The sequence below is a fragment of the Lepisosteus platostomus genome, chromosome 25 (genome assembly GCF_059453375.1).
Source record: "Lepisosteus platostomus isolate fLepPlt1 chromosome 25, fLepPlt1.hap1, whole genome shotgun sequence".
NCBI classification, from domain to species: domain Eukaryota; kingdom Metazoa; phylum Chordata; class Actinopteri; order Semionotiformes; family Lepisosteidae; genus Lepisosteus; species Lepisosteus platostomus.
Window position 1 is genome coordinate 16,907,371 of NC_142635.1, and position 17,500 is coordinate 16,924,870.

A 17,500-nucleotide genomic window follows, 5' to 3' on the forward strand; every position below is an offset into this window, starting at 1 on the left:
TGTGTTGCTGGCAGGGCAGAGCAGGAATGTTGATATGGGGGACAGGCAGGGAGTTCGGGGTTCGGGGTTCGGAAACTAACCTCCTCTCCCCCTCTGCCTGGCCTGAAATCTGATCCAGTGTCTTATTAACTTTAAGTCACCAGTTCTGTCACACAAGAGATGGGGACAATTGTAGTTGTGTGTATGCGCTGTGTGTGCATGCTGTGTGTCCTGTCTGTGCGCAGTGTGTGTGTGTGCTGTCAGTGTACTGCGTGTGTGCAGAGTGTGTATGCTGTGTGTATGTGTGCTGTGTGCTGTGTGTGCTGTGTCTGTATTGTGTGTGCTGTGTGATCTGTCTATGTGTGCGCTGTGTGCTGTGTGTGTGCTGTGTGTGTGTGCGCTGTGTGCTCTGTGCTGTGTGCTGTGTCTCTGTGCTGTGTGCTGTGTGCTGTGTCTCTGTGCTGTGTGTGCTCTGTGTCTGTGTGTGTGCTGTGTGCTGTTTCTCTGTGCTGTGTGTGCTCTGTGTCTGTGTGTGTGCTGTGTGCTGTTTCTCTGTGCTGTGTGCTGTGTCTCTGTGCTGTGTGTGCTCTGTGCTGTGTGTGCTCTGTGTCTGTGTGTGTGCTGTGTGCTGTGTGCTGTGTGCTGTGTGCTGTGTGCTGTGTGCTGTGTGTGCTGTGCTTTGGGACTGCGTGAGTGAGGGACAGGCCTCTGCTGTGCTCCCTCTCAGCTGGTTGCCGTGACGGTGATGGTGACGTTGACGGGCTCGTTGCCATCGCCAGGGGGAGGGGCCTGTGAAGGAGGGGAGGAGCCTGAGGGAGCCTCTTCTGGAAAAGACAGGGAAGCCAGGAACAGAGTTGGTTCACGCAGGCAAGAGCCGGGTTCGGACATCTTACATCGTGTTAAACAGCAAGTGTACATTGCACCACAACAGTCTTTCGTATTTTGTGTTTACTGATTTCGCCCTGTTTTCCCTTCCTCACACATACATACACGATTCTGCACCATTCCTCTACTGAAATTGTAAACATTTCTTCATCTAACGGTTTCTGCTGACAGATCTGTGGTTTGTAGTGGCCTTGAAGCTTCACAGAGATCTGTTCCAAGAGTGGCACTGAGCCACACCTGAGCCCGGCCCCTGAGGTCTGACAGGCTGTACCCCTGACCTCAGGTGACCTCAGGCCCGTGTGATCAGGGTCTGCCGGGCCTGTGGGGACCGAAGACGGCCACCTCTCCTCTCACCCAAACCGTCAGAAAGGGCCTTCACTAGAGTGTCCAAGGCTAGCTCCCAGTGGGGTGTGCCATTGTTCTGGGGGGGTGACGAACAGTCTCCGGTGGGGGTGCCCCAGGGAATTTGCCCCATGTGTGCAGTGCCTGGCTGTGAAGGAATGTCTTCAGGACCATGGTGGGACACTGTCCTCGCCTGTTCTACCTCACAGAGGAGGCTGGTGGGACTGATGCCGCAGGCTGATTCCAAGACGGTCTGCTTGACCCGGGCTCACGGTGCCACCGCTGGCTCGGGCTGAGCGGGAGCCCGGATGACACCGGCGCCGCAGCTGGGCCAGTGAAACGAGGCTGACCTTCATTCAGGGAAGTGACACCATCGACTGCTTTAACGACAGACTGCCTAACCCTGAGCGTCCTCCGCTTCAGTTTCAGAGCAGCTCGGCTCAGGAGCCTGTCATCTGTCCTGGCGCTGGCGTGGCCACTGCTCAGAATGCACAACCGCTGTGCAGCTCGGGGAAATATATACTGGGGAATTGTGGCCATAACACTGTAAAATTAGATGTAAACATTTGATCTCTAAAGGTTGATCCAAATGTTGGATTGCAGTATTAGAAAAGCAGACTTTGAAGACATGAGGCAGAGCTCACGAGCTCTGAAATGGTTTCGAACTCAACAGGATTATTATAAATTAGAAACATGCCGTTACAGTCAAAAAACACATTCATCCCTAGAACAGGTCAAGGAAAATGAGAAGAAGGGAGAGAATAGATGAAAAATGAGAAAGAACAGAGTATTCTACAGTCTACAAGAGTTCAGCATGCTACAGGTACTTCAGTGGAGTTTAAAATAATGCAAAGCCATTTTTCATGGCCCTGTAAGAAAGGAACTGCAAAAGTGTAAGTAAACAGCTCGCAAGATTAATGCTAGGAGATTAAAATGATGAGTAAACCTGCTGAATGAATATTTCATGGAAGGGTTTTACAAAAGATGTCTTTAACTTGCCCCAGCTTAAACAACAGAATTGAGTGACACTGATGCCTTACAGGAGCTAGATAGATCACTTTGCACACCTGAGATAGTTGATTACTTTCTGTTTTTTCCTTCTTAATTCAGTCTGGGCGCAGTTATTGCTTGTAAGGAGCCATATCTGCATTCAAAGTGCCCACCAGAAATGTCAATTTAGGAGCGCGACACCTGGTGTGGCTCCACAGCTCTTCTCCTAACTAGGACAAGGCGAAGAGCTGTAGGCCTGCGGCCGCCCTAGTCAGGCAGCGAGCCCGTGTCGTGGTGGACAGCTGGCAGGCACCTGTGCTGGAGGCAGGATTGTGGCCCTCTTCTCCCGCCTCTGGCCCCTGCTCATCCTCGGGGTAGCTTATGTTCTCCCTGGACTCCGCAGGCTGTCTGCAAGCACAAGCACACACTGACATCACCCGGTGACATCACACTCTACTCTGTTGTGACATCACACACTGCCTCATGGAGGCACTGTTCTGCAGCTCTGTCCCCGTGTCTCTTGTGCACTTCCTCCTTCATCCCTACAGTTCTTTTCAGTTTTTTTCTGCCCTTCTGTCTGCCGTGTGGCGAGCTGTGTCCCCAGACACCCCCTCTCCCCCGCCCTACAGTGCTCAGCCTCCAGCTGTGCTCCTGCAGTCCAGATGTGCTGTTCCACTACTGACTGGGGCAGCCTCTGGGCCTCGGGCGTGCCCTCAGCGGGCACAGCATCCCGGTACTCACATGCCAAAGAACATGTTGTGCAGACCTGAAGAGACAAAAGCCAGGAGTTCCAGTTAGAGTCCTCCTCGGTTTCAGCTGTGCGAGTGCTACCAAAGGCCAGCTGTGTGGCTGTGGGTTCGAATCCCAGGTGTGCTGCTGCTCTTGCCCCTCTGAGCAGGACAGCGCGCTGCTGTAGAAGTGTGAGGCACTTTTCCTAAACGCTCCAGCCCAGGAAATGAATAAGACCTGAGAGTTCTGGCAGGGCCTGGGTACGGGTGGGCTAGAGTCATCTGTGCTTTGCTTGATGTCTTTAGACAGGGGTGACTGGTGCTGCTTCGTTCTTCTGGTTTGTTTTGACCAGATTTTGACCAGTTGATAGTATACTAACTAGTCCACACAGAGGAGGGGAAACCGGAAGCTCTGTGCTCTGTGTGAAATATGTCTAACCTGTCGTCGTTTACCCTTGCTCTGAATTTTTACCTGATGCAAGGAGTTATGAATACAAGTTTATGCTGTATTATAAATAATCATCAGTCTGTTGACCTAATTATTGCTAGTGTCAGAGTTAAGAAATCTAGACACGCAAGCAGCAAGCTCTCAGAGGTTAGAGAGTTTAGAAACGTGTATCTGACATGATAAGGAGTGTTTTTTTTTTTTTTTAATTGTAGGACTTACTAGACCTTCTGGGATTCTCAGGCCACATTTAGTTCTGGAGAAGTGGCAAAGGTGAAATCCTGCCCTGTCATCTGCCCCCAGGGTGGACCGATTACTGAGTGAGTGTGTGTTTTTGTTTGTGTGCGTGTGTGTGCTGTACTCACGGGGGTTGTGGGCGCGGTTCCTGACGACGTACTGGAACACCAGCACAGTGCCCACTGTGGCCACGATCATCCCCGCGATGGCTGCCCCAATGACTGCTGGGTAAGCATTGAACGGGGGATCCGCTGAAAGACAACATGTGGCCTCCCTTTACTGCCATCCAACACACCTAGACCTCTGAGGAGGACAGCGCAGCCCGTCACTACACTATCGCAGGCCCAGAGCCAGTCTGTACACACACTGCACTGACACAGGCCCAGAGCCAGTCTGTACACACACTGCACTGACACAGGCCCAGAGCCAGTCTATACACACACTGACACTGACACTGACACAGGCCCAGAGCCAGTCTATACACACACTGCACTGGACTGATACAGGCCCAGAGCCAGTCTATACACACACTGACACTGACACTGACACAGGCCCAGAGCCAGTCTATACACACACTGCACTGACACTGACACAGGCCCAGAGCCAGTCTATACACACACTGCACTGACACAGGCCCAGAGCCAGTCTGTACACACACTGCACTGACACAGGCCCAGAGCCGGTCTATACACACACTGCACTGACACTGACACAGGCCCAGAGCCAGTCTATACACACACTGACACTGACACAGGCCCAGAGCCAGTCTATACACACACTGCACTGGACTGACACAGGCCCAGAGCCAGTCTATACACACACTGCACTGGACTGATACAGGCCCAGAGCCAGTCTATACACACACTACACTGACACTGACACAGGCCCAGAGCCAGTCTATACACACACTGCACTGACACAGGCCCAGAGCCAGTCTATACACACACTGCACTGGACTGACACAGGCCCAGAGCCAGTCTATACACACACTGACATAGGCCCAGAGCCAGTCTATACACACATGAAGGACCACTTTTAATCACACATTGCCATGTTGTACCTGTGAGGTCACAAGAAGTTTAATAACCAAAGCTTTATTTAAAAATAAAGATAATTGATTCTGTGAAAATATACGAAAATCTCTTTAAAATGTTTTGAAAATGGAATCTCTGTAAACTTTCGCGAAAGCTGCTGAGCACAGAGAAGTAAAACGTTGTGTGGGAAATTTCTCAGCTCTCTCCCACTGGAGGGACTGTTATCTGCCAGGAGTTAAGATGGCTGAATCGCAGTTAATCACAACCTTTCAGTCAGGTAAACCAGCAGGAGATCAGCAGCAGAAAACGAAGGGCCTAAGTGTCATTGTCCTGCTCAGTGGAAACCCAGCTCTGCGGCTGTATAATTAATTTGTTCCTTCCCAGTCAACGGGCCTTGACCTCTCAGTGGTGTGTAATTTATTTGTTCTGCACATCAGAAGAGCCCCTTCTTGCTGATGAGCTGTTTGTTCTCTCTCTTGGCTCAGGGCTGCATCAGCCTTAGGGATGACTCTTCCTGTCGACAATCACTGCCGCCTGCTGTCACAGAAAGCATCCTTGTCAGTGACTTATCGTTTCTATCCTGGGCCCAGCCTGTCTGGAACAAACACATTTCCCATCCCCTCTGCAATTCCGTGACCCTGAAGCACAACACGTACTGGAAGTATCCTTCATCAGGAAATCAGCAGTAAGGAATGTCTGGGTCAGTTCAATCCAAGAATAGTTACCACTGACAGACACACACGTTGCACACACTCGGTCACGTTCAAAATGTTTGGAAAGAGCTGAAGATGAATATTTTACAGGCCAGCAGGGAGAGTGAGTAAAGGTCAAGATCGGTGCAGGGGACAGGTAAGCCACAGATCAGGAGAGTAGACAGAGGTCATGTGGTGGGGACAGGGAGATCACATGACTGTAGACAGCTCGTGCACACCCAGGTCACATGACAGGGGACAGGGGTAGAGTAAGGTCCACAGGTGGTTGGGGCTTCAGGGAGGCCAGGTGTGATTGAGAGGTAGTGTGGGCCAGTGATGTAAGAATGTGTCTTTCACCTGAATGGAGAGCAAAACAGAAAAACATTAGTTTCATTTGTCCACTGACATCTTTCCCTTCAGCCTGCTACATCCCTGGACGGCTGGAACAACACTGGCAGAGGAAGGAGAGTGAGGAGCTGCACCTGTCTGTCAGGAAGTGCCCCAGAACTGTCAGGACACACTTTCTAAACTTCAAAGCCCCCGTCTGGGTTCATTATCCCGTATTATTTTAATCCTTTTTTAATTGTCCAGTAGCACCGAACCCCTTAAATTATAGTTCCTCTTAGCTTTCCCCATTAGTTCAAGGTTAAGTTAAGGGAAAAGATTTCTATCTGAGGGCAGTTGAATTCTGAAGCTTTGATACTGAGCGCAGCCTGTCCCAGCTGGGAGCAGTTTGTCCCAAAGTAATGGAGATTCCAGTATGTAATCTCTCCCAGCCCAGCCTGACCGCAGGGATACAGCTGTCAGATACATGATAAGGCCAGGGATGGCTGCGTCTCCCACTGCAAACACACGCAGGTCTTTCGGAAGCAGGGCTTGCCCTTGTTGCTGGACAGCCAGTCAGGCAGGGTCCCCTGGACTCTCCCCGCACCTGGAACATGAGCCCAGTGTGGCCAGTTAGCCCCAGTACTGGAGGGAAAGCCTCTGGTCTGCCTGACATCCTGAGCACCCTGCCCTGAACATCTTGTCCCGGGATATCCAGCCTCCCTCTGCCGCTCGCACGAACATGCTTCTCCACCTCAGCTCTCAATCCGGAAGAGCAATCCGTCTCCCCTCACTGCGCGAGTCGTGCGCGGAGATGGACCTTGCCCACAAACCGCTGGTGGGGCTGGCGTGAAGGAGGAGCCGGAGCTGGGAGTCGGGCCGCACACAGGTAGGGCAAGCACTGAGAGGCCACTGCCAGCTCTGATCCCGGAGACCCAGGACTTAGGCTTTGGAAGATGTCAGCATCATCGGACTGAAGAGCTTCGTGACCAGCTGGGGGGGAACAGCTCCTGGGTGGAGGAGTCTCAGCCTCTCGGGGTCTTGCTCACGAGTGGGGGTAGAGAGGATCGTGGGATTGATCAAGGGATTGGGATTGGGATTGGGAAAGTGGCTGCAGGGACTGGGATTGGGACAGCAGATACAGGGATGCAGACTCTGTCCCGATCCATGGTGGTGAAACAGGAGCTGAGCTTTTTGATGAAGCTTGCGGTTTTCAGGTTGACCTAAATTCCCACCTGCGGTCACGAGCTCTGGGTTGTGGCTGAAAGAATGACAGTGGGGTGCAAGCGAAGGAAATGAGCTTCTCCGCAGAGCTGCTGGGCTCCCTCTCCTGGAGGATCCTGGAGGCAAGGCGCTGCTCCTCCGGATCCGGAGGAAGCAGTTGATGTGGCTCAGGCAGCTGGTGAGACACTTCCCACTGAGGGAGCACCAGGCACAGCCGCTCGCTTGGGCTTGCCTTGAGAGATACCACAACACGGAAAGGTATCTCCAGGGAAGATATCGGGTCTGTTTCATACAGAATCTGGGGACATTCATTCTTGAATTATTGAACTTTCTTTCCTACAGGATCGCCCCCAGCAAAGAGTGTTGCTGTTGTTCTTCCAACACAAAAGCAAGGTGAAGAAGATGACAAGAGCTCAGAGCTCATCAGAGGGCTGAAAGTTTGATACAACAAACCGGAGTTTCAAGAGTGCGGCCGCTCTCTAACTCCCCTGAGACTCACGCAGACGGTAAGTGACAGCGACAGGTCCTCTTTCACCCACGCCGGCCCTCTCCTTATCTTTCCCACTCCAGCTTTGAAACGCTAGCCGAGCTTTCCAAACATCACTTCCAAAGAATCTGGTCTGCCAGCAGAGGCTTCCCGAGCATCTCGATCTGCCTGACGTCACTGCTGGAGTGTCTCTTGTCTTGTTTGCGCTGATTGGCCAGTGTAGGTTTGTGTTTTGACAGGTTACACAAGTTAGGTGGCCAGTAACCTGAGGTTTAGTGTTTCTTTCCATTGCTTTGCAAGACTCTCCTCTTTGAAGCTTCTTGTCTTTGAGAAACAGCAGTCAGACCTGGCTGGCGTGTGAACCGAGGGGCTGTGGGGAGGTTTCTGTGTCAAACACGCACGTCCCTGTCACCCCGTTCTGACTGCAGACCCCTGCTGCCTTTTCTGGGGTTTCCGCTCAGCCTCATCGTCCTGCTCCCCTCCCGGCCCGCTCCTGAGCGCTGTCCTGGAGTCGGGCGAGGAGACGCCGTGCCGTCGCTGGCGTCGTCCCTTGGGGAGCCTCGCGGCTCTTTCCGGCCCTGATCCCCGGGATGAGTAGAGAGACTCCAAGGGCACGGTTCTCCACAGTAGAAACCAATCAAACCTCAGACCTCAAGGGCACGGGCGTCTCCATAATGCAGCGGTGGTCTTGTGTTTGGGACGCGTGTATCCGCAAACCGGTTGCAGTTTTAACCCGTCGCAATGTGGCGGTGTGTCTGTGTGTGTGTGCGTGAAGGAGCGAGCGCGCGCGGCTCTGTGAGTCCCTGCAGTGATTCCCGGCTCTTCCCGCTGTTCAAACCCCCTGCAGCTTTCCCAGCTCCGAGCTCCTAACGGATCTTGACCTCCCGGTACAATCCGAGGCCGGATTGCAACACCGCGTCGGCATCTGTGGATCTACCATCACAACATAAAGCACCCGGCCAGTGGGGACTTCCACAGGGACCAGTGTCCCAGCCGGGAGTCACCTGCCAGCGCCGCGGCAGAAGTCAGGATTGGACAGGATGGGTGAAACCTGGTGCTTCTCGCCTTTCTCACTTTCTAACCATCCCCCCACTTTCTAACCACTGTCTTGTGTGGGGCTTAGGGGCAGCCGGGGCAGCCAGGACAGTTGGAGCAGCCGAAGCAGCCGGGGCAGCTGGAGCAGCCGGGGCAGCTGGGGCAGCCGGGGCAGCTGGGGCAGCCGGGGCACCTGGGACAGCTGGAGCAGCTGGAGCAGCTGAGGCAGCTGGGGCAGCTGGAGCCCATCCTGGTCACCCCAGGGAGTGCTAGCTCCCTGCAGACCAGCACATCATTCCCACTCTTTGGACACCGGCCTTCTCTCAATTTCCCAGGCCAGGGCCAAGACACCAGGATACCCCACCCCCATCAGGTGGCGCGAGTCAGTCGGCACTGCCACACCTGGCCTGACACCCCAGTCTGCCCCTGCTTCCTCTGCCTGGTGGCTCGACCGCGCAGCCCTGGGGGATGGCAGGCCAAGCAAGGCGCTATATGGAGCGAAGGGCCGCGTCGCCCGCTCCCTCACCTGGGGTCTTGACCTCGGAGGGGTGCCCGCGGGTGCGGTGGTTGACGGCGATGATGCGGAAGGCGTACTGCGTGGCCGGGTCCAGGCCCCCCAGCTTGTGCTCGCGGACCTGCGGCTCGATCTGGCCGGCCACCGTCTCCCAGGCGCCGCCCGCGGGGGCCGGCTTGGCGCCGGAGCGCCGGGACAACCGCTGCTCCACGATGAAGCCGGTCAGGTCGCCCGAGCCCTGGGTGGCCCACTGCAGGTCGATCTCGGTGCGCTGGCGGCTGTTGTACAGGATCTTGCTGATCGTCACGTTCGGGGGGCTGGGGTACCCTGAGATCAGGAGTCAGAGTTTAACACTGAATCACTACAGTATGGCGCTGTGCATGACTATAGCATACGGTTGTGCTGTCCTGTCCCAGTGCAAGCCAGAAAACCACCTCTGTGTCTTCATGGACAAGCTGGAGCTCCAGTGGTCTTAGATTAACCTTATTATACTGCTGGAATTATACAGGGGATTTTCCGTGAGACAGAAGACACTAACTACGTTCTGCAGGGACGGAGATTGAGAAGGATTTCTGTGACATGACTGAAACGTTAAGGGGTATTCCACTGACATAACACCCCTTAATTGCCTGTGTATCTGGATTGTGTTTCTGCAGGATGACTGCCTCTGAATTGTTTATTCAGCATGAATGAGTCTGAGAATTGCATAGTTGAGCCTTCATTGTGTTTTTGTAGTGTGGTTGTGTCTAGGTTGTGTTTCTCGGTGGTCTCTGTCTGGACTGTTTCTCATTGCTTCATGTCAGGACTGTTTTTTTGGTGCTATGTGCCAGGACTTTATTTCTCAGTGCTCTGTGTTTCTCGGTGCTCTGTGTTTCTCAGTGCTATGTGCCAGGACTTTATTTCTCAGTGCTCTGTGTTTCTCGGTGCTCTGTGTCAGAACTGTGTTTCTCAGTGCTCTGTGTTTCTCAGTGCTATGTGCCAGGACTTTATTTCTCAGTGCTCTGTGTTTCTCGGTGCTCTGTGTCAGAACTGTGTTTCTCAGTGCTCTGTGTTTCTCAGTGCTCTGTGTCAGGACTGTGTTTCTCAGTGCTCTGTGTTTCTCAGTGCTGTGTTTGGACTGTGTTTCTCAGTGCTCTGTCAGAACTGTGTTTCTCAGTGCTCTCTGTTTCTCAGTGCTCTGTGTCAGGACTGTGTTTCTCAGTGCTCTGTGTTTGGACTTTATTTCTCAGTGCTCTGTGTTTCTCAGTGCTCTGTGTCAGAACTGTGTTTCTCAGTGCTCTGTGTTTCTCAGTGCTCTGTGTCAGAACTGTGTTTCTCAGTGCTCTGTGTTTCTCAGTGCTCTGTGTCAGAACTGTTTTTCTCAGTGCTCTGTGTCAGGACTGTGTTTCTCAGTGCTCTGTGTTTCTCAGTGCTCTGTGTCAGGACTGTGTTTCTCAGTGCTCTGTGTTTCTCAGTGCTCTGTGTCAGGACTGTGTTTCTCAGTGCTCTGTGTTTCTCAGTGCTCTGTGTCAGGACTGTGTTTCTCAGTGCTCTGTGTTTCTCAGTGCTCTGTGTCAGAACTGTGTTTCTCAGTGCTCTGTGTCATGACTGTTTCTCAGTGCTCTGTGTTTCTCAGTGCTCTGTGTCAGGACTGTGTTTCTCAGTGCTCTGTGTTTCTCAGTGCTCTGTGTCAGAACTGTGTTTCTCAGTGCTCTGTGTTTCTCAGTGCTCTGTGGTGTTTCTCAGTGCTGTGTTTGGACTGTGTTTCTCAGTGCTCTGTGTCAGGACTGTGTTTCTCAGTGCTCTGTGTTTCTCAGTGCTCTGTGTCAGGACTGTGTTTCTCAGTGCTCTGTGTTTCTCGGTGCTCTGTGTCAGAACTGTGTTTCTCAGTGCTCTGTGTTTCTCAGTGCTCTGTGGTGTTTCTCAGTGCTGTGTTTGGACTGTGTTTCTCAGTGCTCTGTGTCAGGACTGTGTTTCTCAGTGCTCTGTGTTTCTCAGTGCTCTGTGTCAGGACTGTGTTTCTCAGTGCTCTGTGTTTCTCGGTGCTCTGTGTCAGAATTGTGTTTCTCGGTGCTCTGTGTTTCTCGGTGCTCTGTGTCAGAACTGTGTTTCTCAGTGCTCTGTGTTTCTCGGTGCTCTGTGTCAGGACTGTGTTTCCCGGCGCCCCCGTGTGACCGGATCTCTTACTCCGCACGTTGAGGGTGATGGGGATCTGCGCCCCGCCCACGGCGTTGGTGGCCGAGCACCAGTACTGGCCGCTGTCCCGGCTGCCGTCAGTTTCGCGGACGGTCAGGTTGGACCAGGAGGCCTCGCGGTGCAGGAGGTACTTCTGAGGGGCGTCCCAGACCTGCTGGTTCTGGTTGTTGTACCAGGTGATCTCGGAGGCGGGGTAGGTGGCCTTGAGCACGCAGGTGAGCTGGACGTCACTGCCCTCGTACACGGACACCACGCTGCGCTGCGTCACCAGCACTGGGGCCTCTGCGGGACACAGGGGGAGGTCAGGACCGGGACAGGGGTGGACACCACTGGGCACTTGTCGCCACTGTGAGGGACACTCATCTCTCAGTCTGCGGAGGCTGGGCTGAAATAAAATCACCAGTGCGCTGCTCTGCACATCTAGGGGCCTGTCCAGGTCCTGTATCCTGTATAAATTCACCAGTGCGCTGCTCTGCACATCTAGGGGCCTGTCCAGGTCCTGTATCCTGTATAAATTCACCAGTGCACTGCTCTGCACATCTAGGGGCCTGTCCAGGTCCTGTAACCAGCATGCCTGGTGATGGTGGTGAAGTTTAGACATCACCCTCTCTTATTCCCAGCTCCTGGCCAGTGAACACCACTCCTCCAGGTCCCGTGTGTGTGTGCCCCAGTTGGAATGACTTCCCGCCGGCCTGCTGCATTCAGGCAGGGGTCTGGACAAGCCAGCTGGCCTGACGGGCGCTGCTGCTGCGCAGCTGGGACAGGAAGTGAGCAGGAGCAGGCCGGAGGCTGGCCCGGGACGGGTCCAGGGGTCCGTTTGCAAGACGTCTGAAGAGGCCGCTCTGCCCTTCCTGTCCCGCAGGACGGAGCTCGGCCGGTCCTTACCCAGTTTCAGCTGGCACTGCCTGCTGGCAGCGGACAGCGGGTGCTTGGCCCGGCACACGAACTCCTTGCCGCTGTAGGTGCCGCTGGACTTGAACACCAGGATGTTGGCGTTCTCTTCGGAGCTCCCCAGCACGGCCCCGTCGCCCGCCGCCCACCAGAGCAGCGCCCGCGGCGCGCCGCCCTCCCAGGCGCAGGACAGCATCAGGTACTCGTTGTTCCGCGTCGCCACCGCGAAGCAGCGCGGCTCACCAGGGGGCAGCACTGAAAGCACAGGGACAGGGGCCCGGGAGGGACACTCAGGACCGATACCGGCGGAGGAGTTGGAGCGTGATCGTGGGAACTGCTCTGTGAATACGGCACTCAGAGCAGACCGTGGCAATACGCTCTTCAACAGTATCGTGGTTTGAGAGGTGTGAGAAACTGCCCTTGGAATCAGGCACGTTGGACTGAAATGATCTAGGTGAGTGGTAGGGATGAAAATGTAGACCTAGCCCAGGGACAGTGGCAGTGAACGGGCACGGGGTCCTGGTGCGATGTGATCGGACAGCAGAGGGAAACTCTCCAGGTGGGCCTGATGACGACCGGGCAGCCCTGACGCTCATCTTCACCTCGACTCAAACTCCTGCCTTTAGCACCTGGAAAGGCTGCAGATGTTACTGGTTCATCTTCTCAGAGTCAAACTCAGCCTGGTCTTGTGTCCAGAGGGTTGAGGGTGTTGGCCAGGGTGTTCAGTGTCCTAGGGATTGAGGGTGTTGGCCAGGGTGTTCAGTGTCCAGGGGGTTGAGGGTGTTGGCCAGGGTGTTCAGTGTCCAGGGGGTGGAGGGTGTTGGCCAGGGTGTTAAGTGTCCAGGGGGTTGAGGGTGTTGGCCAGGGTGTTCAGTGTCCAGGGGGTTGAGGGTGTTGGCCAGGGTGTTCAGTGTCCAGGGGGTGGAGGGTGTTGGCCAGGGTGTTCAGTGTCCTGGGGGTTGAGGGTGTTGGCCAGGGTGTTCAGTGTCCAGGGGGTTGAGGGTGTTGGCCAGGGTGTTCAGTGTCCAGGGGGTTGAGCTCAGAGGAGTAAGCGAGGCAGGTTTTATCCGAGAGTGAGTGTTAAAGGAAACACTCCTGCCCGATGAGCCTGTGGCCCTGCTCCCAGTGGGGGCCCACTCACCCACGGTGACGTTGCACTGGGCCGCGGCTCTCAGCGCGGGGTGCGTTGCGCGGCAGGAGAAGGTGGAGTTGTCGGGGATCTGGGCGCCCGCGCGGATCTGGGTGGCATTGGAGAGGGTGGGCTCTGCCTCACCGCCGGCGCCCCCGGGCGCAGAGGGGGTCCAGCGCAGCTCAGCGGCCGGGGAGCCCCCCTCCCAGGAGCACCAGAGCAGGAGGCCGGTGTAGTTGCTGGCGGGCAGGACGGCGCAGTTGGGGCTGCTGTCGGGGAGGTCTGAGGGGAGACAGGGGGCAGGGAAGAGCGAGGGAAGGAGACAGGCCAGCGGACGAGGTGGAGGACAGGACATCGTGTGCTAAATCTGTCCTAAATTCCTAAATCACTCCAGGTGTGATCACGAGCTGGAACAGAGTAACTCAGCTTTCCTGGTCTGTGGCCCCTGGTGCCAGTATCTTAAACTTCATCTTTCTTTTCTAACTGGTATTTCTGATGTTTATTAAATCCCCTCCTGGATATTTTCTGTTTGTTCTGTTTCTCCAGTTGCTGTATTTTATGAAATTATTCTTAGATGGTGTGTTTTTAAAACACAATTTTGCGATCTGCGATGTTGTGAGACTTTTAAATATAGAAACAAATGATTTCCACTTGCTAAAGTGTCACTCTTTCACACCCACAGATCATGGGTCCCGCAGTGTAGATTCAGAATCAGATGTTTGATAATCATGAAAAAACAGCACAAAACATGAAGGAATAAGAAAATGAAATACTAAGGAATAAAGATGGGAAAGATGGGAATTGTGAAGAGAAAGGGGAATCCTGGAAGGGAAAGATGGAGTGGCAGTCATGGCGGCGATGTACCTGTGCTTCTGGGAGTGGACGCACTGCTCCGCAGCTTCTTCCCAGAGAACGAGCATTCTGAGACGTGAAGCTGAATTCCTGCTCGTCCCAGTTCAGGCGACAGCAGTCAGGGGCCTCAGCAACGGCTGTGTGTGTGAGTGTGTGTGAGTGTGTGTGAGTGGGGGGGTGCGTGAGTGTGTGTCAGTCTGTGACAGAGAGCAAGAGAGTGTGTGAGATTGTGAGACAGTGAGTGTGCACAACTGTGTGCGAGTGTGAAAGAGTGGGAGAGAGTGTGTGTGGGGGGAGGAGCTGAACGTGCTCGGGGATTGGAAATGGAAAGAGAAGCAGGCGTGAAGGGTGGAGGAGAGGGGAAACTCAAGGGAAACTGGAGAAACAAGGCCGAAGGGATTTGGGAATGGATCCCATGAGCAGCGACAGAGCGGAAAACGAGGTGGTGAGAGTGCGAGGAAGGGCACGCCGAGCTGCGCTGGCCAGTGTCCGGACTCACAGTAGACGGTGAGCGTGACGGTGGCCTTGGTGCGGGTGTTGAGGTAGGAGTTCTGGGCCAGGCAGGTGTAGTAGCCCGTGTGCATGCGCAGGATCCTGCTGATGGTGAACTGCTGGCCGGCGGACACCTGCGAGTTGTTGTAGAACCAGACGTACTGGCTGGGCGGGTTGGAGGGCGCCTGGCACAGGAGGGACACCGTCTCCAGCTCCACCGCCGAGAAGCCGCGCTCCGTCACCGCGTAGGGCGTGATGTTGATCATGGGCTCGTCCGGCCCGTCTGGGACAGGGGAGAGAGCCGTGAGCCTCCGGAGCGGGCCCGGACCGGGAGGGTGTTCGTCAGGGAAGGGAACACGTCGTGATAATCAGGGCTCAGAAGGTCGGAAGGTCAGAGGTCTGAGAGTCTAGAAGGCTGTGAGTGGCAGTGGCTCCTCTGTACTCACAGATGACGTCCAGCCAGGCGCGGTCGCTGCGCTGCTCGTTGACCTCGTTGCGCGCCAGGCAGCTGTACCAGCCCGTGTGGTTGCGGCTGACCCTGGTGAGGTTGACCAGGCTGCCGTCGGCCTCGGGGACCCCGGCCCTCACGCCGCCGCGGCCCTCCCGCTCCCACTCGAACTGGACCGGGCCCGTGCCGTTCTCCAGCCCGCACTGCGCCCACGCGGCGCTGCTCTCCACCGGGGTGGGCTCGCTCAGCCGCACAGAGGGCTTGGACACGGGCACTGCAAGGCAGGCAGAGCGCGGCTGTAGCGCGGGCGTGCGGGGCCGGCACGGCGGGGGGGCGGCCGCGGGCCGCGGGCCGCGCCTCACTCACCCAGCACCAGCAGCTGGATGTAGAAGTAGCTGAGCCGGACGCCGTCCTGGGACTCGTACAGCGCCTGGCAGGTGTACAGCCCCTCGGCGGCCAGGGGCAGCCTGTCGATGACCAGCGCGGCGCTGGCGGAGATCACGCTGACCTCGCCCAGGCTGCTGGCCAGCTTCTGCAGGCGCGGGCCCTGGCCGTAGTTGTAGACCAGCGCGCGGGTGCCCTCGGAGCCGGGCAGCGTGAAGCCCCAGATGTAGATGCTGGGCAGGGTGGAGCCGCACTCCAGCACGACAGAGCGGCCCAGGACGCCCTTGGTCAGGACGCGCTTGTACTCCACCTCCCCCGGGCTCAGGATCTCCAGGCCTGGGGGCAGAGACGCAGCGGGGAAGACTCCGCAGGCCAGCGACGGACCAGCGCCCCCCCCCTCTCCCCCAGCCCACTGGACCAGCGCCCCCCCTCCCCCAGGACCACTGACAGACCAGCGCCCCCCCTCCCCCAGGCCCACTGATGGACCAGCGCCCAACCTCCCCCAGCCCACTGGACCAGCGCCCCCCCTCTCCCAGGCCCACTGGACCAGCGCCCCCCCTCCCCCAGCCCACTGGACCAGCGCCCCCCCTCCCCCAGCCCACTGGACCAGCGCCCCCCCTCTCCCAGGCCCACTGGACCAGCGCCCCCCCTCTCCCAGGCCCACTGGACCAGCGCCCCCCCTCTCCCAGGCCCACTGGACCAGCGCCCCCCCTCCCCCAGCCCACTGGACCAGCGCCCCCCCTCTCCCAGGCCCACTGGACCAGCGCCCCCCCTCTCCCAGGCCCACTGGACCAGCGCCCCCCCTCCCCCAGCCCACTGGACCAGCGCCCCCCCTCTCCCAGGCCCACTGGACCAGCGCCCCCCCTCCCCCAGCCCACTGGACCAGCGCCCCCCCTCTCCCAGGCCCACTGGACCAGCGCCCCCCCTCTCCCAGGCCCACTGGACCAGCGCCCCCCCTCCCCCAGCCCACTGGACCAGCGCCCCCCCTCTCCCAGGCCCACTGGACCAGCGCCCCCCCTCCCCCAGCCCACTGGACCAGCGCCCCCCCTCTCCCAGGCCCACTGGACCAGCGCCCCCCCTCTCCCAGGCCCACTGGACCAGCGCCCCCCCTCCCCCAGCCCACTGGACCAGCGCCCCCCCTCTCCCAGGCCCACTGGACCAGCGCCCCCCCTCCCCCAGCCCACTGGACCAGCGCCCCCCCTCTCCCAGGCCCACTGGACCAGCGCCCCCCCTCCCCCAGCCCACTGGACCAGCGCCCCCCCTCTCCCAGGCCCACTGGACCAGCGCCCCCCCTCTCCCAGGCCCACTGGACCAGCGCCCCCCCTCTCCCAGGCCCACTGGACCAGCGCCCCCCCTCTCCCAGGCCCACTGACAGACCAGCGCCCCCCCTCCCCCAGCCCACTGATGGACCAGCCCCCTCCTCCCCCAGGCCCACTGACAGACCAGCGCCCCCCCCCTCTTCCAGCCCACTGACAGACCAGCGCCCCCCTCAGTCATGTTCACACAGTGTCCTAGGTTTAGTATAATTAGAGAATTTCGGTGGTGCACCGAACATATTTTAATTAGATACAGAAAAGTAATTGAGGCTTTTAAGGGTAAAGAAGGATTTCAAATTCTGTGGACTCTTAAGGCACAACCCACGAGCATGTATCCTCCTAGCAGCCGGGATATCGCAGAGGGGCTGCTTGAAGTCGCGGAAGTGATGCCTCATTGGGCGATGGGTCACAAGGTGACAAGAGTGTGCGACACTGGTAAACGGGTGGCGTGACCCAGGCTGGACTGGCATACTGGTACCAGTCTCACCAGTCTCATTCTTCCTGAGCCCACAGGGACAGAGCAGGTCCTAAAACTACAGCCTCATTGAAAACTGTACACTCCAGGAAACCAGTCGTGTTTTCGACATGCAGTATAAATTCTGGAACCGAAGCGTCTAAGCGTTCATTCATCAGTTTCTCCAACCTCCTCGCGCACGGAGCGCTCGAAACGTTCCACCGTCTGAAAACGTCAACCTCGGTTACCACAGGCTGCTCGGAGACAACGACACTACAGCCTTCCAAACTCACACACCTGCTAGTCCAAGCCCTTGGAGAGTCTCTGAAGACTGCTGGTGGAGACGTTATTGTGTCTTCCACCACCAGCCCGGGGTCTGGTTGTGAGGAGCCGTGAGGGAGAGGGGTCTCGGCCCTCACAGGGCTTGACTCGGGAAGCAGGAC

The 17,500-nt window shown here is 56.7% G+C and overlaps 1 protein-coding gene across 1 annotated transcript; it reads right to left on the reverse strand.

Annotated features, from left to right (window-relative positions):
* Positions 1 to 387: 387 nt before the first annotated feature.
* LOC148641276 (V-set and immunoglobulin domain-containing protein 10-like 2) lies at positions 388 to 16,784 on the reverse strand. Its single transcript, XM_088620133.1, has 12 exons — positions 15,785 to 16,784; positions 15,270 to 15,623; positions 14,902 to 15,177; positions 14,463 to 14,738; positions 13,124 to 13,393; positions 11,977 to 12,237; positions 11,083 to 11,373; positions 8,929 to 9,243; positions 3,735 to 3,857; positions 2,938 to 2,962; positions 2,510 to 2,604; positions 388 to 803 (listed from the first exon to the last, which is right to left on the reverse strand). The coding sequence occupies exons 1-12, from the start codon at positions 16,782 to 16,784 to the stop codon at positions 703 to 705; spliced, it is 3,387 nt and encodes a 1,128-aa protein (XP_088476259.1). The 3' UTR covers positions 388 to 702.
* Positions 16,785 to 17,500: the final 716 nt, after the last annotated feature.